Source organism: Danio rerio, chromosome 23, assembly GCF_049306965.1.
Source record: "Danio rerio strain Tuebingen ecotype United States chromosome 23, GRCz12tu, whole genome shotgun sequence".
NCBI classification, from domain to species: Eukaryota; Metazoa; Chordata; class Actinopteri; order Cypriniformes; family Danionidae; genus Danio; species Danio rerio.
This window is the reverse complement of record NC_133198.1, coordinates 38,745,499-38,769,401: the sequence shown is the minus strand read 5'-3', so window position 1 is coordinate 38,769,401 and position 23,903 is coordinate 38,745,499. Positions and strand designations below refer to the sequence as shown.

At 36.4% G+C, this 23,903-nt stretch overlaps 2 protein-coding genes across 4 annotated transcripts; one reads left to right on the top strand and one right to left on the bottom strand.

Moving 5' to 3' along the window:
• Positions 1–420: 420 nt before the first annotated feature.
• Positions 421–15,149, bottom strand: ccnt1 (cyclin T1). 3 transcript variants are annotated; one of them, NM_001256611.1, is given in 10 exon segments: positions 1,705–2,653; positions 3,895–4,402; positions 5,812–5,882; positions 6,003–6,166; positions 6,420–6,465; positions 6,583–6,645; positions 8,906–8,966; positions 13,889–14,017; positions 14,109–14,190; positions 14,951–15,136. In NM_001256611.1, coding segments are annotated over 10 exon segments (2,025 nt in total). In that variant the 5' UTR covers positions 15,121–15,136; the 3' UTR covers positions 1,705–1,922.
• Positions 15,150–17,111: 1,962 nt separating this feature from the next.
• tmem18 (transmembrane protein 18) lies at positions 17,112–23,245 on the top strand. Its single transcript, NM_001005601.2, is given in 5 exon segments — positions 17,112–17,269; positions 17,429–17,546; positions 21,052–21,106; positions 21,205–21,298; positions 22,795–23,245. Coding segments are annotated over 5 exon segments (459 nt in total). The 5' UTR covers positions 17,112–17,176; the 3' UTR covers positions 22,894–23,245.
• Positions 23,246–23,903: the final 658 nt, after the last annotated feature.

Genomic DNA, 23,903 nt, shown 5'->3' with positions numbered 1-23,903 from the left:
GTTTGAAATGGGTCGGAGCAAAAAAAATTCTGGCCCTCCAGGAATTTAGTTTAAGACCCTCATAGGTACAAAATATGTTTTACTGTCGTGTTATTCTGCGTTAATCAAAAAACAAATAAATAAATCACTGACAAAACACACCAGTTCCACTAAAGACTGGTGGAAACACGTTTCATCAGATTACATTTTTGTCCATCTACGGGGTCTGAAAGGCCATTTACAAGTCAGTTACATTATAAAATGCCAAAAATAGACACAGATGAGATAGCATTTGGGTTTGTGTTTAGAAAACAAACAAAAACAGAAATAAAAGGGTGAAACCAGACTAACAAACATGACTGGTCAGCATGCTCCCTAATGGCTCTACAAGTGTCAAGTTGAGGGTTTAAATGCAGGCATATAACAAACATGAACCTAAAAGACCATTTCAGACATTATATTTAAGACGATATTTCATCCAAAACAGATTTCTGAAGAATGCTGGGATCCAATAACCATCAAAGCCTAATGATTAAAACTTTTAACTAAATGATGACAATATTAATTGTCGGATGAAGTATCCCCATAAAACAAAGGTCTCACATTCGATGGCAGGAGAGCTACAGCTGAGCAGTTTTGCTCCAACCCTGATCAAACACTTAATCCAACTAATCAAGGTGTCCATGACTCTTTTGAACACCTCGATTATTTGGATCAGCTGTGTTTGATTAGTGTTGGAGCAAAACTGGAGCTGTGGCCCTCCAGGCATCAAGTTTAAGACCTATGCTATAAAATATAGGTACGCTGAACTAAAGTATCAAGTTCAATATGAATCATTCATAAATACAGAAAGAATGGATGTGATTTGTAAATAAACCAATATTCGTCACACTTCTTGTACTTTCAATCATTTCTGTCCATCACAGATTCATTTAAGTCTGAGGGCCATTTATAGGTCAGTTACATTAGGATAAAACTGTCTATACATGAAAAAACTGAACTGAAATAAATAAAAGGATGTAGAGTGTACAACATACTGCTGTGTATAGTGTATTATAAATGAGTGTGATATTCTACAACCATTTAAAACAATGACTGCATCTGCCTCGGAGGCTAGAACTGTAAGTCTAGTGAACATACCTTCCAAAAAACGACTTGCTTAATTTTTTTTTTTTTTTTAGGTTTTTTTCTTTTAAATAGTCGTCAATTTTCACCATTAATAGAAGTTGAAAGCAAAAATATTTACCAAACAAAACAAAAATGAAACTATTCGTGAATTTAGGAACACATTATGATGCGAATATTGGTGATTTGTGTTTGTGTGCGTGTCCATTTCTCATGACACACATCAAGTAAATACAGACTGGGAAGCAGGTTTACTTACAACAGTATAAAAATAAATCCAGATCTCGTCTGGAGACGCATTCAAGCAACGACTGCTAATAACTATGGATTTAAAAGGCTAATAATAAATACCATACTCCATAAAAAAGACACATATATATTGTTAGCGAACATTTTCCATTTTTGCATTCAAGGTTACACTTTTTTTTTTTTAAAGAGGACCGCGAGTCCCTCTCATTCAGTAATACATTACCCTTAATTCCATTATGCTTTTCTGTTAGCGCGGATATAAAAGTGAACGACATCAAAAAATAGTAGTATGTACAATTATTTTTTTTCTCGTTTCAATAAATAACATTTTTGCCTTTTTTTTTTGCAATATTTTGTTCTACTTTAACATTATTGCCACAGATGGGGTGTTGTGAACGTACTCGCTTGCGCACGCACACACACACAAAGACGCAAGACAACATTAGGGCTTTTTTTGCCTTACATTACTCTGCTGTCAAACGCGACATCACACTAAAGTTAGATGCACACAGGACTCCCGAAAGCACTGATTTGATCAGCGTGTGTGGACGGATGATGCGAGGGGCGCTTTATTTGGGCAATGGGGGCAGAGGTGGAGGTGGTTCTGAGGGTAAAGGTGGCGGCTGTGCTCCTCCGCGAGCGCCACTGCTATAGCGAAACTCTCCGTACTGAGAGCGGTAGTCAAATATCTGAGGTTGTGCCGGCTGGACGCCCTGCGCACTGAGCAGCGAGTTCAACATGTCAAACGTGTCCTGGTACTCGTTCGACTGTCCGGCCGCGTTGTGACCGTTTGTATCCGCTTTGTCCGTCTTGGAGTGCGAATAGTTTCCCTGATGGTGCAGCGAGGGAAGGATGTCGGGCATCACATGAGACGGCACTCCAGGGAGCGTGGGCAACTGAAATGAGTTTCTGGACGATTTGCTGACTTTTGAGGACGAGTGGGTGCTGGAGGAGGAAGGGTCTGGCATGTGGGTTCGTTTTCGCGACATTGATGAAGAGCTCGTCCGCACTGAATCACCTGAGAGCTTTTTGCTACTTCCTGAAGAGCCGGCTGAGTGTTTTTGTGCTGAGGATGAGGAAGACGATGCTGAGAGGGAACCGGCGCTGGAGGAGGAAGAGTGGTGGTGGTGGTGGTGATGATGGTGGTGGTGGTTGGATCGCTCTCTGTGTTTTTCGCGACTTTTCCCGTCTTCTCCAGATCCGCCTCGCCTGTCTGGAACCCGAATGCGCACTTTGATGTCCTGGTCTGATCCTCGGCTGCTGCTGCCACTGCTGTGGCTGTGACCCCCGCCGGATTGACCTGGCAAGTTCAAGTTTGGCACATCAGCAACACATGCATATTTTATGGCAAGATCAATGTACAGTTGAAGTCAAATTATTAGCCCTGCTGTGATTTTTTTTTCCTTTTTCAAATTCCCAAATGATGTTTAACAAGGCAAAGAATTTTTCACAGTATTAGGCTTGAATAAAAGCAGCTTTTAATTTTTTTGAAACCATTTTAAGGTCAATATTATTAGCCCCCTTAAGCAATATTTATTTTTTGATTGTCTGTCTAATTAACCCAATTTGCCTAGTTAACCTAGTTAAATGGAACGTTAAGCTAAATATTAGAGTCTTGAAAAATAACTAGTAAAATATTAATACTGTCATCATGGCAAAGATAACAGAAATCAGTTAATATAAATGAGTTATTAAAACAATTATGTTTAGAAATGTGTTAAAAAAACTGATGGGGGGGTATACAGAGGGGGGAAAATAATTCCAACTTCAACTGTAGATAAAAAACATATCACACAATAACTTTAAAAACAGCATCATATTTCAATAAGAGATCATGCAAGATAAATAAAATGACAAATAATTAAATTAAAGTACAAATTTACATTAAAAACAAGCTATAATGTTTCGGGTAAACTTTTGATAACTTAAAATTCATCCTGGGATAAGGGGGGAAATTATTGAATGTAATGGGATTATTGTTGTCAAACAGGCAATGACGAAGACCCAATCCAAATTCTACCCCTTAGCCCTTCCCCCTCGTTTTGCGCATTTACGTGAATGGGTAGAGATGTCCCAATTCTCTAGCTTGAAGGCATAGGGCTAAGAGGAAGGCGTATATATCCCTTCGAAAAGAGATTTTCCAGGACCACACTCGAAACCAAGAGGTAAGAAACACAACGGCTGGTGTACGTTTCAAAGTCATCTGATTTATCATGTCTTCAGTTTATAAGCACAAAGCCACTCTTCACCTGAGCAAACTATTCCTTTCTAGCTGCTGCTTCTCATGATCAAAGTGCTCGTCATGCGTTCGTGGTTTCATTGACAGGATTTCATCATATTTCTAACATTATTTTTAAAAACTGATCAATTTTTTTTCCATTATATGCATTATGGCCATGCCTCGCCCATAATTAATTGATTAATGTTTTTGTTTGTTTTTTTTAAACCTTTCGATGATCGAAATGAATTTTTTTCCAAAATGACAGTGGTTAAACATTGGTGGTACATCATTCTTCAATAAATACAAACAAGTCGACTGACCTGGCACAGGTAAGCGCATCTTTATGGAACTTCGCTCCGATCGCTCATCCAGCGGGATCTTCAAGACGATTGGGGATGGGTTGTTGGTGTCTGAGGCGCTGGTCTGCTGGTGGTGATGGTGTTTATCTTTCCTCTGCTGGTTCATTAGGGCCTGGGCGGCAGTGGCGTATCCCTGCTTCACACTGGCCTCCATGTTCTTCAGCTCCCGCTTCTGTGCCGCCAACTCGTCCGCATGTTTGGCCCGATACTCGCTCAGAGAGACTTTGGCGGGTGCGTGGAGCTCGTTGGCAGTGGGCTGCTCTTTGCTGGGAGGCTGCCAGTGTTGAGCGGAGGCAGCGGCGCTGTGCTCGTCTGCACAAGAGTCCATGGAGGAACCGGTGGGCGGAGCGGAGAGGCTCGTCAGTCCTGCCAATGTGCTGTCGGACGACGACATTGAGATCATGTTCATGATGGCTTCAGACTGATCGCCATCCTGCACTTTCGATTTCTTAGCAGTTTGACCTGCAGCCTGAGGAGCAACAAACGAGGAAACATTAGAAAGATGCATTTGGAGTGTTAAAATACAGTACAGAAGTATGCGCTGAGTTTTTAAGGAAAGTAACTAACTTGCTATGAAATATTCCTGACAAGTAGTCAACATTTGAAGTGGATCAAAAAACTTTATAAAAATTGTCCTGTGGTACAATACTATTGTTCTAAATATAGTACTATTACACTGTACTATTATACTGTATTATAGTATTATTACTATATTACTATAGTATTAATATAACCATCAAGATATATTTATATACATACAGTGCTTCCCACAGGTTTGAAATAAGCTTGTGGTGGTAGATAAGATTTTACCCGCAGCACATAAATAGTTAACTATATGCGACAAAAAACTATTGGATTTTAACACTATTTTTATTATTATCCATTTTAATCTTTTTTTTTCATTTGAATAATTTTAAAGTTTATAAATAAATAAAAAATACACTTTTTCTATTTTATACTATTTAGGAGCCATGCAACAGGTAAAAATCTACTTCTCTCTATCTCCCATTCAAGTTCAGGTTGCTTTATTGGCATGACAATTTGTACAGTATTGCCAAAGCATATTAGATGCAATAATAAATTTATTGACATCAAATTAATAAAATATTTTATAATATACATAATAGAAACAAGGAATAAATACAGACAAAAATCTGTAAAATTCTCAGGTAATAAGTATATTATTTAAAAAAGATAAATGAGTGTAAAAAAAATTCTAATGGTGTACAAATATTCTGCAACCAATTAAGATGTAATTTCATCCGCTGAGTATTTAGTAAAGTCATTATTATAACTAAAGTAAAGTCTATGTGTGGGAAGCACTGATGAAATTTCCTTGATGGAAAGATGACTGAGGGAGAGGAGGTCTATATATATATATATATATATATATATATATATATATATATATATATATATATATATATATATATATATATATATATATATATATATAAATATGTATATATATATATATATATATATATATATATATATATATATATATATATATATATATATATATATATATATGTGTGTGTATGCACTGTATGTATCCTGAGCCAAAAAAAAACCCACCAAAAATTCCTTGTTTGCGTGCACAGCTTTAAAACTACTTTGATAAAAGGTTTTGATCCACTCAATTTAAACATTGATATTAATAATTAAGGTATAATAATTGTTTAAACACTTCAAAACAGTAGATTTTACTCTATTTAAGATCAAAATGTTTGTTTGCAGTATTTTAGTTTATTTTTTTACATTTTTAAAGATGTTCACAACTCTACTGATCCTTCACAAACGTCTAAACCGTACTTCCTATCCAATACAAAGAAGTTATCTGTAAATGAATGCAGAAATGGAGGCAAAGCTACTTACTTTCCAGTTTCTGGTGCGTTTTAAGCGGCTGGGTGTCTTTTCCAAGATCTGCAGGAACTCATGAGTGAGCTCTGTGAAATAAGAATTCATTTTTTTTTAGTATTTGGACAAAAAAATACTCAATATTTATTAAATTTCTTCATAAAAAAGAAAAAGAAAAGAAAAAGAAAAAACAAACTAGATGTACATACCATCCAATAGCTCAAGAGTCACAGTGGGGTCAACATACTGCCACCAGTGTTTGCCATCTGTGGAAACGGGAATCTCCCAGTTGGACCATTTACAGGCCAGATGAATACAAACACAAGCTACAATTGGTGGACTGTACTGCAGACAGAACGTAGTCAAGTGAAGACTGAAAAAACACAAGAAAAAAACAAACATATATTTGAGAAACCATTAATAACCTTGTATTATTTAAAAAAAATAACCCAATATTGCATGTGACATTACTTCTAAATTCATTTAATTTGCCAGTTGAAGGTTAAACGTAAATATAACCTCACACTTCTTGCATACAGCAAATCGTGTACTTGACTTTGCTAGTTTACATATTCGGCAGCAAATGTATTAGAGTAGTAAGGTAATGGTCTTAAAAGCCGACATACCTGTTTGTTGCCATGAAATATGAAGTCTGAGCCAAATCCTTACTCGCTGGAACAATAAAAGGAAAGCTCATGATCAGACGTGAAATCTGTGAGCTTGGTGTGCTAGACGTACCCTTTACTGAGCAATACGAAGCACAGTTTAGAGTGAGCAGCTGGTTCTCACCTCGCACAAGCTGAGTACACTTGACAACATGTGTGTGAGGATGATCAATGGTGATCTCAAAACCTGAACGCAAGAGAGCAGATGAGAGAGAGAGAGAGACACTATTTTAGCTTTTCGTCTGAACTGTAATGGCTCCTCAGACATGAAGCCCCACACACAATATACAGGATGAGTGAGTGAATCACAAACATGGGTCTTCCAGTGCTTGAGCGGTCAGAAATCTGAGAAAGCTCCATGCAAGTGGCCTGTGGGGCAATTTGGTTATAGTCAAAACGCTCAGACCAAAACACCATTACGAACATGAGAACAGAATTTTTCAAAGTCAAAGCGAAATAAACACAATTGTGCACTTGAGGGTTATCATGATATGATGTAGGCAGGTATGATTACCAGCTAAATAATCAGTTTAATATAATATAAATAGTCCTACATAAGAAAGGGTAAAGCTCATATGAATAAGCACTAGAATAAGGATAAATATTGGAAAACTGCACACTATAAAAAGAATTAAACAATAAAACACAACAATTAAAATCATATTTTTTCCAGTCAGAAAGATAAACTGTGATTTATCTTATAGACCATTTTAATATGGTGTATTTTATTTTGGTATATGTAATGTCATTGGCCCATTAACTTTTCCTGCTTGCTGTCAAACTATTTCATAACTGTAACTAGAGCCGATTTAATCATATCTTAACGTTAAAACAGCTGTCATAACATTATCAATGTGTGGACATTTCTGGATTTTTGGAAGCTATGGAAATTAAAAATGTAATACAGAAATTAAGTTAGGTCCATTGTTATAGTTTACATCACTCAAACTTATCTGTATATGGGTCGAAGACATCATCAGAATGTGTCCTGGTTATTTTAGAGCCAAAAATTTATCACAATTTTCAATGGCTTACAAAAGTCACCCATTAAAATGTCATTCAGTGTAACAGTTTATATGAAAAAAAAACTTCATATAACCATATAAGAATCAACTGATGAAAGTTTTACATGCCCAGGACACGAAACAGTACTTTTAAGGATCTCCATGCAGCTATAAAATGCTTTAATTTGGTAATCAGCAGTCCTATGACCCACTGGGTGTACAAAATTAGCATGTTACTTAATGACGATGGAGCAAGAGTTTTATTTTGACATTTATATATTAATATATTTGATTATTTATATATATATATATATATATATATATATATATATATATATATATATATATATATATATATATATATATATATATATATAATATATTTATATATATATATATATATATATATATATATATATATATATATATATATATATATATATATAAGGGCTGCACGACATGGGAAAAATCTGATATTGCTATATTTCTGTGTTTCACAAGATAGTTTGAATAGCACTATTTGATGGTTATCTGGGAGTCTAATAGTATTCAGGTACAAAAATGAAATAATCACAATGCAAAAAAAGCTTTTCTTACTTTGCTTTGACTGATTTCTAATCCAAGCATCCAAAAATTCTTGGAGCATGCAAAAATATTGTATTGTCTTTAACTTAATTTAAGAGTTAAAGCAAGCTAAACTATCTGCCAGTGGGGCAAGTACAATAAACTTGCTTTCCTTTTGAAATGTAAATATTTGGACTGGAAACAAGACAAAAATTTGAAGCAAGAAAAACACTTTTTTGTTAGCAAAACTCATTTAAATTCCATAGACATACATTGATTAAATACAATTCTATAGTTTCTGTTCAACTATAATTCAGACTTAACATTGCAAATCTTGCGATGTGACTGTAGCGGATGCGCACATTGTGATATTGATAATGAAACAGTATATTGCGCAGCCCTAATATAAATAAATACATAAGAAGATTCATTACTTGCATTTTGAAAATGTGTTTGATGCGCAGTAGTGGACTCCAAAATGGGACCTCTAGTCTTTGACCCATATATAGTACAAAGATAAAACTATTAGTGACAAATATTATTTCCTGTCTTTGGCAGTCACACATTTTAACCAAGTAGTGCATTTGATTTTTTTTTGCACACAATAATGCATACAAGCTTTTTTTAAGCAGATTGAGGCTGATACTGGTATATTATTACCCTTAGTCCTTAGTGTAGTAGTCAAGATTATACTCTTAGCACAAAAATTAAAGCCTTTGTAAAACCACAGAAAGGGTGAGCGGCCAGATTGGCATGGTGATGATGCTCAATAGTCCTGTAGACTCCTGTGAATTATCAGTGAATGGGAACAAATGTGGTCATTGGTGCATCTCTCTAGCATGGTGATTCACTGACCCATTCTCTCCTTTCCAAACTTACCCAGGGTCTGGAGTATTATGCTCTCAAGAATGACCAGGTCTTGGGCTTGTTGCAGGTATGTCTGAGATTGAGAGGACAGGCAGGTTACTCACATGGTCTCTTGGTCAAGGACTACACGCTCTCATCACATTACTACGACCCTGTTTTTGACCCAAGCCAATGAGCATCTTATCATACAACTTTACACCCATCGGCTCATCAACAAATGACATTGAGAGGCATATGAGTGAAACTAACACAACAGAATGAGGATTACACATATCCAACCTAAAAAGAAAAAAAACTGTAATCATTTAGGCAGAAAAAAAGGATAGTATGTGGGTTATATGACCTGTTCAGAAGAAAAGCAATGTTACAGCTTCTGCTGCTTGTGATTAAAGGACATTTACATGACATTGATTCAACTCAGAAAACGTTTTATACATTTAGACCAGGGGTGTCAAACTCAATTCCTGGAGGGCCGAAGCCCTGCACAGTTTAGTTCCAACCCTGCTCCAACACACTTACCTGCAGGTTTCAAACAAGCCTGAAGGACTCAATTAGTTTGATCAGGTGTGTTTAATTAGGGTTGGAACTAAACTGTGCAGAGCTGCGGCTCTTTTGGAACTGAGTTTGACACCTGTGCTTTAGACAGTCTATTCGCATACATAAAGCTGCATATCAGGGGCCTGTAAACAGGTTTCAAGGTGCAAATTTTTGAAAAAGGTCAAATTATTGCAGTGCTTCCCACATGTAGACTTTACTTGGGTGGGCCGCCCAGCTATATTAACCCATGTATATTTGATGGTGATACACGAACAATACTATAATTTTATAATGCGTCCGGTCATAGTTTCTGAATCTCCCAAAATGTCCAGGACTCAGTTTTACTTTCGCTTTCAAAAGTTGCCGTTACTTGTATGCGTTTTTGCATTACCTTTTTGCAGCTGACTGCGCACATACAGCCACGAGAGAAACATTAAATGATTAATCATTTAATAAACGACTAGAACAAAATATACTGGCTGTAAAATATTTATACACCGTTAGAAATGTTTAATCAGCTAATCGACTGCCATATTTAAATAATCTACACTTTTTATTCTAGTAATTATTTTATATATTTTTGGCAACAATGTCTATTTTTTTGTATATGCAATTATTATTTTATATATATTTTATTAATTTAATGATGTAAATTTATTACATACTTTATACATATCTAAAATGATCCGGCAATACTGTAAATGTCTTGCCAATAAAGAAACTTTAATGAGAAAGAGAGCAGCCTTTACCTGCCAGTGAGCACATGGCTCCTAAATAGTATAAACCTAAGAGAAATAGTGGATTTCTTTTATTTCAACAGCCTTTATTCCAATAACTGTAACCTACTAACAGGAAAAGCCAAAAGTGTTGTGGGTAAAAGATTTTTCAATCCGGCTACCACCACAAGTATATTTGAAACCTGTAGGAAGCACTGTACTGTATCTGTGTAAATGACACAAACACAATTCACAGCATATTGACACTACATGTGCAATATAATGTGTTCAATCTACTGCCATGTGTGAGTACAGCCAAATTAAAAATAACAGATGTGTAGTGCTTATTAAGTGACGATACAAAATACAGCAAGGGCTGGGCGATTAATCAAAAAGTAATCGAAATCAACATTCAGACACTATAATACATCTAATTTTTCCAGATCAGTTTTTTCTATTACTTTCCATACAACATGTGGAGCCACTCTGTTAAGGCTGATTTATACTTCTGCATCGAACGCACCTGTATGGTCCGGCATAGCCTTTGAGCGGTCATACTACACATCACACGTTTGCACTACACTGAGTATGATTGGAAGCTACGCCAGAGATGCCTTGAGACGACATATTTTCTACTAGAATAAAATGATTATTTACATCAAAATATTTGTTTACCAAAAATGCAAGAAGTTTAAAAACGTATTTAATATAAAAGAATATAAAAGAGTTATTTAGAAGAGATACTGCTTATTTTCTACTTTTATTATGAAAAACATTGAAAATAATTAATTTTGTTTCCAAAAGTGCAAGTTATTTATTTTCACATTGTCATAAGAAAAAAAGTGACTGTTAGTTTTAGACAGTGTCTGTTAAAATTTCAGCTGTTCAACGTTGATGTTCAATAAATAATCATAGATTGATAGTGTGTGTTTAATTTATTTTAAAATCAAGTGATGAACCCTTCATTCAGAAATCTCTCACCTGCAATATGCGAGCATTTAAATGAACAAAACTTGTCAGTGAACTATGAGGGCAAAAAAATGCAATAAATAAATAATAGTTCATTAATTGTAATCCAGTTGCAAATCGCCCAGCACTAAATACAGCATTTTTGATAATTTCCACAGTTCTTTGAAAACAAGTTCTTTAATTGTGATTGAACACTTCAAATAGGGATGCTCCGGTTGATTGGCTGGAGATCGATAACGGCCGATAATCACATTTCATGACTGGATCGGTAACCACTAAAACTGACCTCGTGGACGAATTAATTGATCACAGTAAGACTTTTTTTGGAACTTTCCAAATAGAGGAATCCGGGTTATACTTATTAATGCTACACGTAAGAACAGATAATGATGCATGTGGGGGTGGGTGATCACTGATTCTCCATTTCATCTGTTATTTTCTGTAAAACTGCTATAGCATAACATAGAAGACCAGCATTATATTTAAGAATAGATTTTAGAAATCAATCCTTAAGGCTGGTTTATACTTTGTTCTACGTCAAAGGTAGGACTGCATTATATTGGAAAACTTAATATTGTGATATTAGCAATATATACTGCGATATGAATACAATTTCACCAGATGGATTGAATAGATCTATTTAACGATTTTCTGGTACATAAATGTAGATCACAATGCAAAAAATATTTTTCCAAATATCTATATTCTTAAATCAAGAAACAAATATTGCAAAAATATAGTTTTTTCCCCCCCAGAAATATCAAAATTAAGACATTTTTCTTTTAAACAAGCAAAATAATCTGCCGGCAGGGTAAGTAAACAATATTGTAATACTTTTGGTTTGAAATTTGGATATTTGAATCAGGCAAAAATTAAAAGTAATAAAAGCATTTTTTTGCAGAGCAATAGTAAAATAACACTGTATAGTCTTCATCATAAAAATAATAAAAATCTTTGTTACACCTCAAAATGTCAGAATATCTTGTATCCAACTCATTTTGAGCAAAACAACAACAACTTTGCAGAGACTCTACAATCACATGTGTTCTGTGTCTCCTGGTTAACTATAAATCTGACTCAACATTGCAGATCCGCACATTGTGATATCGATGCTGAAACGATATATTGTGCAGCCCTAGGTGAGTGCACGCAATTGGTCTGGCGCACACAGAGTCATACCCTTCGCTACTGCCAACCCTTAAATGCACCTCTCAAAAAAAACTTAACTACATGTTACGCCAATGCATAGTGCAAGATATGTGACCGCTTGGCTTGATAGCATTGATGATTGTGATCGGGGCCGAGAGTTGCAGGAGAGGAGCGAGCTCCTTGGCGTGAGTGTTTAACAAATATTGAGTCCCTGTGGAGAAGCTCTAGATGAAGATATTTGTTTTGTGTTTATGATTAAAGTTGTTACACGTAGGCATGGGACGATAACCGTTTTCAAGGTTACCGCGGTTTTAAAAGGTCAAGGTTTTAAAACCATCAAAATTTTCCTAAGAGATGTGTACGATTTCTTTTTTTACGTTTTTTTTGTTTGTTTTTTTAGGGCAACAGAATCTCCTGGTGAGAATATTTATCTGAAGACGCCATTTTAAATTGCTAAAAAATCTGTTTTTGAAGCAAATGAAGACAGCTCAAGTGAATAATTAATTTAGCATGACATGTTTACTGCACCAAAATATTTTAAATGTTTCTCAAAATAAAAAATAATGTGTTCAAAAGTTTTTTACCCAGACATTACCCTAAAGAAAGAATAGATTTTAGAGCAGTAGTCACAATACAGTGATATTTTTACCCTAGGTTTTTATACCGTCAGAATCTTAGGTCCATGCTTAGTTCTGCTGGTTCTTAACCTCTGAATGAGTGAGTTTGAGCTACTTGTACAGTGAGTTTGCATTAAAAGTATTTCCAGTAAAAACAAAACACCCGTGAAGAAACTCGGCACAGAAAAATATAGAATCCCCCCTGCCAGCCTGCGTTTCGGTAGTGTTACAGTCAGCGCAACACTAACAGAAACCAGAAATATAAAAGCATGACTAAATGCAAGATATGTGCCATGGGTTATGGCAATCACTAATGCAGAAGTATAATTCAGCCTTAAAGTGTCATACTTGGGGAAAGGTGCTTTATGCAATGGCACAGGTAAACAAGCATCGGAATTGGTACTTGGTATCAGCCGATCATGACATTTTCGGTTGTATTGCCGGAGCAGCTCTTTTTTTTCAACGAAGGAAATAAATCTGAGTTTAGTAGACCATTGTCATGTAAATGTACCTAAAATGGATATTTTGATTAGTCGATAGAAACTTGTCTGATCTGGTATCATGGAGTTATGAACTGTTGGTCAATTAAATAATTTAGATAAAACAACTACAAAATAGTTACATTCAGAAACAAAAATAGGTGAAAAAAACAGCACTCACTCAGGACTCTGAAAAATTAAAGCAAGTTCACTCCAAAGAACATTTTTTATTATCATTTACTTTAGTTTCAGTTTTTTAGTTTAGTATTAAAATTTATAACTGAAACGAATTCAATGCCGTACAAAAAATGCAAAACTACATGCAACTAACCCTAAGCCAAAACTCTATTTCAAACCCTATAGTAAATACACAGTTGTTAACTTCCATCAGTCAATACTTAAATACAACTAAACTCTAACACCTTAAAATGAAGTGTACCCAAAAGATCAAGTAACATTTAAACAAATAACGTAGACAAAACCAATGTTTTTAAGGCCATAATCCATATACAGTACAGTATTACTTACATCACTCCTGGTGTCCGGTGATGGGTCCTGAGGATTGAGACATGCATGGGTCACCTTAATCACATGCTCCAGCTTACGGGGCTGTTCCTCCACCTTCGCTGCTAAAAACAGAGCTGCAGGAGCAATCACCTGAACAACACGGGACATTAAGAGATTATTATCTTGTTCAATGCAGCCAGCATGTTTTATTTGAAACGCGTATATGAAAGAAGACACATACATTCCGGTGGAAGCGAGTGAAGGACTGGACCATGTAAAAGCGATGCATATACACAATGGCAGTGTTAATTGTGAGTTGTGAGCTGAGTGTCCAAAGTTAAGGATTGTAATTCATTAAAATAACAAAAATAAACAGTCTGAAGGCACTTCTGTCCAATATATCATGCAAAATATGACCTTGTCAGTCACAGATTCGTTTTATCTAAGCCTCTGGTATTTTTATTTCAATAAGAGAGATTGCCAGTTCATTTGATACCCTTTAGCACCAGTAAAGTTAAAAGTGAAAGTACTCAGAACGACAAATAAGACGAAAATGGCTGGTTTTCATTAATCTAAAGCACATTAGTAACATAAGATAAAGCAGGACAGCTCATATTTCCTCTATATACTAACTTAAATGTCATGTTACTGTAACAGAGCCACCCTGAAAAGGGAAAATGAAACTATGCTGATTACTATATTTACATATATATTTGAAATGGCATAAATGACATAAACGCCTCATTTTAGAGTATAAACAAATGATGTAATGAAGTAAACAGAGTCAAATTCATATTGGGAATGGCTGTGACACCGGCTACGCTATTGTTCAATGGCAGAGACACCTCCAGTTAGGCCTTGAGGCCTACACCAAACCAAAAAATAAACGCAAAATTGGGACATTAATCCTTTATTCCGTTCGCCTTAATCCACAAGTTTCACAATTGAAAAGGCGTGTATACTGGTAGACCCGTTTCAGGTCATTATAACGCTGAAATTCAACACCACTCGTGCCGCCCAAACCGGCGTCAGCCTCCTCGGAGCAGCTGCCGAGACCGACGCCTGCCTAACTGAAAAAGATACACGTTGAGCCGCTGTCCCATGTCCTGCAGCAGGTTAGCAGCTTGCTGTCGGTACGAGAGCTCTTTGTCGGGATCAAGTCCCGCTCGGCGAGATGGACTGTTTTCGATTTGTTCGCGCGTGAAGTACCATTTATTGTTATTTTGCGAAGGCGAAGGGAACGAAGCCGCCATTACTGAGAAGGACAATGTTTTAAAATCTCACTGCGTCACAGGAAGCGCGTCATCGCTGGCTGGAATGCGACTGCGGCGCTGTTAGACTTAACCCATTCACGTCTGAACAGTACAAACATACATTGATGCAAATTTACTAATCAAAACCCTTATATATATATATATATATATATATATATATATATATATATATATATATATATATATATATATATATATATATATATATATATATATATATATATATATATGAAGTAAAACTGTGTTTGACAGCATTTCTCAGAGCAAGTTTAAGTCAGCTTATCTGCCAACTCATTTACTTCTACTTCTCTACATGAGGATGTATTCATAAATCTTTGTTATGCTTTCAATTTAGCATAAATGTTGTACAAATTTCATACAGAAACTCCTGTCTTAAAGATGATCTCTTTAATTACTGTAAAAATCATATAATGCAGATAATGAGTTGGAATATAGTACTATCTCTCTTCATTGTGTTTGCATCCATTGGGTGGCCAGTCAAATTGACACCATCTCTAAACAGTCTTACTGTATATTTTAAAATGGTGATATATCAAGAGTTTTATTTCTATAAATATAGAATTTTTTTTTGCAATTGTACTCTTCAATACACATTAAAAAACATAATATTTCTATAAAATGGAGGTATCAGTTTTGCAAATAAACTCTTCATAGACATCCTGCTGCTGCTGTGTAATGGGCGTCTGGAGGTTTTTTTGTTTTTGCATTTTTACAGTGCAGTTTTAATCGAGACGTCCGTAATATCAATAAACAGCTGCAATTCCTCCTCTTATGTTGAATACATGGCATATTTTGTTCATATCAACGTCATTTTAGACATGCTTTATTTATTTATTTTTATTTAAAGAACAGCATATAACATTTTAACATTTTAACATAAATGTTAAAATTTATGAATATAATTTTTTTTTAACATCTACATTTTCTTTTCGGTTTAGTCCCTTTATTAATCTGGGGTCGCCACAGCAGAATGAACCGCCAACTTATCCAGCATATGTTTCACGCAGCGGATGCCCTTCAAGCTGCAACCCAGTACTCCCATACACTCCCATTCACACACATACACTACGGCCAGTTTAGCTTACTCAATTCACTTATAGCGCATGTCTTAACTGTGAGGGAAACCGGAGCACCTGCAAGAAACCCACATGAACACAAGGGAGAATATGCAAACTCCACAAAACTCAAATCAGCAATTTTCTTGCTGTGAGGTAACAGCGCTATCCACTGCGCCACCAATAATATAAGTAAATTAGTTAAATAAAAACAATTTCCTCTTTTCAAGGGTCAACAGTAAAGCCAAAAAGTACATTTTCCCACAATAATAAGAGAGGCTTAGAACACTAAAAATTGTTATTAAACATTTTGCACCTCACCCCATCAGTTGATGACAATGCCAAAATAAGTGTAAAGCCGTTTCCTCATATTCATTCATTTTCTTGTCGGCTTAGTCCCTTTATTAATCCGGGGTCGCCACAGTGGAATGAACCGCCAACTTATCCATCAAGTTTCTACGCAGAGGATGCCCTTCCAGCCGCAACCCATCTCTGGGAAATTCCTCATATTCATTACAAAAAAAAAATACAATTTACATCAATCCCACTTTAAAATTTATGAAAATTAGGTTTTGCTGGATAAAATCAGTGAAAAAGTTTGTCGTTCAGCTGTTTATAAAAAATAAAAGTTTGCTGAGAACTTTTAACTTGAAATGCCGCTAATATAATCGCTAAATGTCTTTTCATTCGTTTGTCACGTTTTTATTACTTCTAACTTAATGCGGGAATTTTTATACTCTATATTTCAAACCCAATGCCAAAATTTATAAAAAAGATATTCGAAATTAAATCTTTTATATTTTGCCTTAAGTATCTTCTCAGATTTTTTAGAGGAGTAACAGCGCCATCCATCGGTGAAGCGGAGTTTCGGTCGAGAACGAAAGAGGAAAAAGTGACGATTGCGGAAGTGTTTGTTATTGTGGTTTAGCTGCTAGCACAGTGGCGTGTAATCAAATAATATGACAGCATCAAACACTAAAAACGCCAGCGCAATCCCAATCGATAAATTCAGCAATGTTCGCATCACATCAATATGGACTTTCCTACAGTCTGTGAGTAACATTAGATTCTCGGTTTGCTCACATACAGAGATGGTTCATGGAGTCGCGTCGTTGTTGTTTTTTTTTTGAGAGCACGTGGATTAAATAAGGAATATGAAATAAGTTTGTTTTATCTGAATAATAATAATAATAATGTGATTTTGTTGTCAGGTTGACTGGTCTGAGCCCTGGCTGATGGCCCTGCTGGCCTTTCATGTCTTCTGTTTTGCTTTCACCCTCCTGTCCTGCAAATACTACCGCATTCAGATCTGTCATTTTCTCCTGATGGGTGAGTGTTTATATTTATTTGAACCTTGTTATATTTGAATAATTATAATACATGTAGTCATTTACCCCACAGTGTGAAATAATTATTGAACATTTAAAAGAATGTGCACATTAAAATGACAGACTTTTTCATTCAAAGCTGATGAAAACTAATTACTATTGTCATAAATATATGTATATATACTTACAAAGACACACAAACACTTTATTTCTTTCTTAAAAATAGCATAAATATTTGTATTGTGTACACACACACACACACACACACACACACATAGAGTGAGAGACATACAGGTACACACACACACATAGAGTGAGAGACATACAGGTACACACATTCACTAACACACTCACAAAGCTGGATAGATGGAGGCACACATGGAGAAAGTGCGGGACATTCAGGTACACACATGCTCATACTGTCAGACGCACATTCATCAACACACACATACAATCTTTGTCATAAACGCACACACACACTCGTACTTCGTACTCTCTTGCATACATGTGCGCACTTACACACAGTCAAAGACACACTTACACACACTCATACTCTCTTGAAGGGGCGGACTGGGACAGGCCAAAATCACGGTGGCAGGCCAGATCAATAATATCCAGCTGCAGGCCACCAGGTGCTCCCTGTGGCTAGTCTGCCCCTGCTCTCTTGCACACATGTGCACACACAGGCATACATACACACATTTATACTGACAATTTTTGAGACAATATAATAGGTAAATAAAATAAATAAATAAATATTTTCATATTTCATACAGTAATATTTACAGTAATATCTTTGTAATATTTTTAATATAATAAAATGTATTAAGATGTGACACGGTGGCTCAGTGGTGAGCACTGCCGTCTCGCAGCAAGAAGGTCGCGGTTCGAGCCCCGCCTGGGTCAGTTGGCATGTCTGTGTGGAGTTTGCATGTTCTCCCCGGTTTTATGTGGGTTTCTTCCGGGTGCTCCGGTTTCCCCCACAGTCTAAAGACATGCGCTAAATGGGTAAGCTAAATTGGCCGTGGTGGATATGTGTGTATGAGTGTGTATGGATGTTTCCCAGTGATGGGTTGCAGCTGGAAGGGGATCCACTGTGTAAAACATATGTTGGATAAGTTAGCGGGTCATTCCGCTGTGGCGTTCCCAGATTAATAAAGGGGCTAAGCCGAAAACAAGATAAATGAATGAAAGTATTATGATGACTGATTATTTTATACATTTAAAAAGTTTGGTAGTTTATTTTCACATAAATATATCTGTTACACAGAATGGCAGTGTTATATCATTTCATTCATATTTTGACGTTTTATTTTCCTACATATGATTTGAAACAATAGTAGATATTTCACTCTTATTTAAATGACTTTAATAGAGTTAACAAAGGTTCGGCAGCGGGACCACGCCTCACTTTGCCTCAATCAATCACCTACTCCCTAAAACTTATTTAAGGCAGACCTGGGGCCTGTTTCAGAAAGGAGGTTAACTGAAAACTCAGAGTATTTTAACCCTGAAATGAGAGAAACTCTGGGTTTTCCGTTTCAAAATGGCAGGTTTGTTAAACTCGAGAAAGCAGGGTAAGTCAAGCCTGTTTCTGAAAGAGAGATAACTTTAACTCAGAGTCAGTTACTGTGGTAACTTACTCTGTGAATCTAACCTGGTCAGAAGCAGGTTTTATTCTCTAAACTCAGAGTTTCTGTCTGTCTCCTCCCCTTTTTTAAAGATGAAGCGGTATTTCTCGCCTTAGCCTTATGTTTCCACCCACCTATTTTAATGCTCATTTTGGATACGTGCATAAAAACGATTGATAGAAACGTCATGATGCACATAACTTTTTAAAATATGTATAAAAAACGCGCATAACTGAGTAGGATAAACTTTTATTCGATAGAAAATGTGCGCATAAACTACGATGGAAACACTTTTACTAAACAAATTACAGTATGCTATGTACATTAAAAAAAAGATCATGATCATATGATAATGTGTGTAAATGGACAAACCAGCAGGCTGAGCACACTGTAACATGTCTTAAATATTGTTTTAGTCATTCTAAAATGCCTTAACTGTTTCAGTATTAGTGTATATTATTAATTACCTCCGAACGTCTGGTGCGTGAGTCTCCGCGTCTCATGGCTTCAGACGCCCCCACGTGTTCATTGTGTTTCAGCATTGTCTTCTGACATCGAGGCGCAAGTACATTAATTAGGCTAAATAAAGAATTAATTGACGCAGCTTCTTCTACCACAGTAAATTCTGTTTTTGCTGTTGATATTTGGTGCCAGTTTAATCAGGAAGTGACAATTTTTTTCTCTTTGACTCGTTGGATGGAATTTTATTCGCATCTTTTATGCAATATTCCAGTTTTGCACATAAATTTATGTAATATATTTGGATGGAAACATAGCTATTGCCTACATTTTAGTCACACACAGAAGAACTGTACTAGAATGGCTTATCCTTTTTAATAAATAATTAAACTAAATTCACCTTCGACATGCACTGTTACTAGATTAATGGGATTATTATTCTTTCTAAAAATTATTTTTATTACTGCTTACCTTCTAAATGTTATATTAACCTCTATCACTTGATCAATAAAAAAGGCAGACACACAAGTGCACTGTTAAATCATTTAAAACTAATAAATGTATAAAAAAGCTTTAAAAAAATATAAACGTCACAAATTACATTACTTATTTTATTATACTTAAATATTTAAATACTTAAAAAGTGAAATTAGGCATTAACTTGAGCAGCTGTTTTCCCACGCTAACTGTCTCTTCTTCACTGATGGTTGCTTCTTTTCAAATATATACACTCATATTTGCTATAACTTTGCATGAGAACATCAAGTTCAGCTGGAGAAAGAAATGGTGATCTCTTTTATAAGATATTGCCATAGTCACTCGTAATGTCTGCGCTCCATTGATAATGCCTTTTTAAAGTCACGGTGTGCGCGCCTAACTCTGAGTTGGTGTACTCGAAGTTGATTGACCCAACTCAGATCAGCTGTTCTGAAACCGAAAACTCCGAGTTTTTAATCTCTCGGTAAATCAACTCAGAGTTCAAGTTAAAACTCTGAGTTGTTTGAACCTCCTTACTGAAACAGGCCCCAGCTTTCTAGCACTGTTCTTCTTGTTTTCAACCCCACCCACCAACCCTTCCTCCTTGCTTCCAATTAACAGTCCTTATAACCCTCTCTTCACTCCTAGGTTGAATCAGGGGAAAGAAAGGGTTATAAGGACTTTTAATGAATAAAATATTACAGAGACGGTACCCCCACGCTGAGTCTCTGGGAATCATTGTAGGAGGCTCGATCAACCTACCTACCTGTTCACTGTTTATCCTCTTACTTCCCTTCCCCTTCATCCCACTGTTCCCTTACCATCCCTACACCCCTACAATAAAGTCTAGCTCAACGTGTGTGTGAGTTTATAATAAGGATATGTAATATGATGCGGACACCTTTGGACTATGGTATAAATGTGATCAATCTTTTGCAGTTGCGATGGTTTACAGTGCAGAATACCTGAATGAGCTGGCAGCCATGAATTGGAGGTGATTATTATTATTATTGTTATATATTCTCCACATCCCACCAACAATGCTAAATACATTTAGTGGTTTTACTCAATATGTCTCCTTTTTGTTCTTAGGTCTTTCTCAAAGTTCCAGTATTTTGACTCAAAAGGAATGTTCATATCTTTGGTATACTCTGTCCCGCTCTTGCTCAACACTGTTATTATTGTGGTAAGTTTAGAATATTTTTAACATTATATAATACTACAGTAGGTAGCACAATGGCTCAGTGGTTAGCACTGCAAGTGTGGGTGTATTCATGCATCAAGTTTATAAGTATATAAATGCAAGTTTCAAATATGTCGTTTTGAACATCCAATAGTATACAATCACCGGCCACTTTATTAGGTACACATGTCAGACTAATGCACATTTCTAATCAGCCATTCACATGGGAGCAACTCAATGCATTTAGGCATTTAGACATGGTCAAGACGATCTGCTGCAGTTCAAATCAAGCATCAGAATGGGGAAGAAAGGAGATTTAAGTGACTTTGAACATGGCATGGTTGTTGGTGCCAGACAGGCTGGTCTGAGTAATTCAGAAACTGCTGATCCACTGGGATTTTCATGCACAACCATCTCTAGGGTTTACAAAGAATTGTCAGAAAAAGAGAAAATATCCAGTGAGAGGCAGTTCTGTGGGCACAAATGCCTTGTTGATGCCAGAGGTCTGAGGAAAATGACCAGACTTTTTTGAGCTGATAGAAAGGCAACAATATCACAAATAACTACTTGGTACAACCGAGGTCTGCAGAAGAGCATCTCTGAATGACAACACATCGAACCTTGAGATGGATAGGCTACAGCAGCAGAAGACTACACCGGGTGGCATTTTTGTCAGCTGAGAACAGGAAACTGAGGCTACAATTCACAAAGGCTCTCCAAAACTGGAAAATAGAAGTTTGTAAAAACGTTGCCTGGTCTGAAGAGTCTCAATATCTGCTGCAATGTTAGGGTCAGAATTTGGCGTCAATATCATAAAAGCATGGATCCATCTTGCCTTGTATCAACGGTTCAGGCTGGTGGTGGTAGTGTAATGGTGTGGAGGATATTTTCTTGGCACACTTTGGGCCCATTAGTACCAATTGAGCATCGTGTCAATGCCACAGCCTACCTGAGTATTGTTGCTGACCATGTCCATCCCTTTATGACCACAGTGTACCCATCTTCTGATGGCTACTTCCAGCAAGATAATGCGCCATGACAAAGCGCAAATCATCTCAGACTTGTTTCTTGAACATGACTAGTTTACTGTACTCTGATGGCCTCCACAGTCACCAGTTCTCAATCCAATATTGACCTTTGAGATGTGGTGGAACGGGAGATTCACATCATGGATGTGCAGCCGAGAAATCTGCAGCAACTGCTTGATGCTATCCAGTCAATATGGACCAAAATCTCTTAGGAATATTTTTAATACCTTGTTGAATAAACGGCAAAACGTATTAAGGCAGTTCTGAAGGCAAAAAGTGGTTACAACCGGCTACTAGTAAGGTGTACCTAATAAAGTGGCCGGTAAGTGTATGTGTGAGTAAACTTCTAGGTGTATATGCATGTGGGGATACGCAAAGTTTTATTTAAATCCTACATGGCGTCTCATATCATTTGACAGTTTTAGGTGAACTATTCTGTGTTTAATTTCAACTCAATGTCTGTGCTTTTAGGCTGTTTGGGTATGGAGGACCTTCTCAACCATGACAGAACTTAAGATATTGCAATTAAAGAGAAAAGCGGCCAGAGAGAACCACAAGAAAACACAATAGAAGGCATGAACAGAACATGCACCATTTCCTAATGGACTAATAATAATAATGGTCAGTGGTGGAGGGCAAGTACTGCATATGGGCTGATTATAAGGAAAACTCTTGTGGCAGAGGGTCTTGAATGTTTATTTCAGACTGCTGATGGACAATTACTATACCTGCTATAGCAAAAACTCCATCAAATGCCTGATCTGGTCAAAAACATACTGGACAAAGGCATCACCTGTATTACATAGGCATTTTGTGTATGTGTACTATAGATAGACCATTACAGTGCTTAATGCTTTTTTTTCATTGATTGGAGTGTTGGACATGAAAATGGTGTATTTATGTCAATAAATTGAATGTTGTCATTTTTGTATAGATACCAGTGTGATTGTTTTGGTGTTTTTGTTATCTACATTACTAAGTTAAATCATCTGAGACCAACATTAGTTTGAATTTAAACCATGTTTACATTTATAAATGGTCTCCAAAGACTTATAAATTTGGTTGTTTATCTTAGAGACTTAAATGAAGCTTTTCTTACTCCTCTGTTCCCCCAAAACTCTTGAAGCTTCAAAAACGTCTTAAAAGTGATGTATGTGAATGGAGTGCACTTATTAAAGTATTCTATAGAGACACAATTACTTTTTACAGATGCACATTTTAGCGAGAGGGATCTGGGCTCTGGAAAGAGGAAATATCCAGTGAGCAGCAGTTCTGTGGGTGCAAATGTCTTGTTGATGTCAGAGGAGAATGGCCAGACTGGTTCGAGCCTATGAAAGGCAACAGTAACTCAAATAACCACTCATTACAACAGAGGTCTGCAGAAGAGAATCTCTGAATGCACAACACGTCTAACCTTGAGGCAGATGGGCTACAGCAGTGGTCACCAAACTTGTTCCTGGAGGGCCGGTGTCCTGCAGATTTTAGCTCCAACCCTAATCAAACACACCTGAGCAAGCTGATCAAGGTCTTACTGGGTATACTTGAAACATCCAGGCAGGTGTGTTGAGGCAAGATGGAGC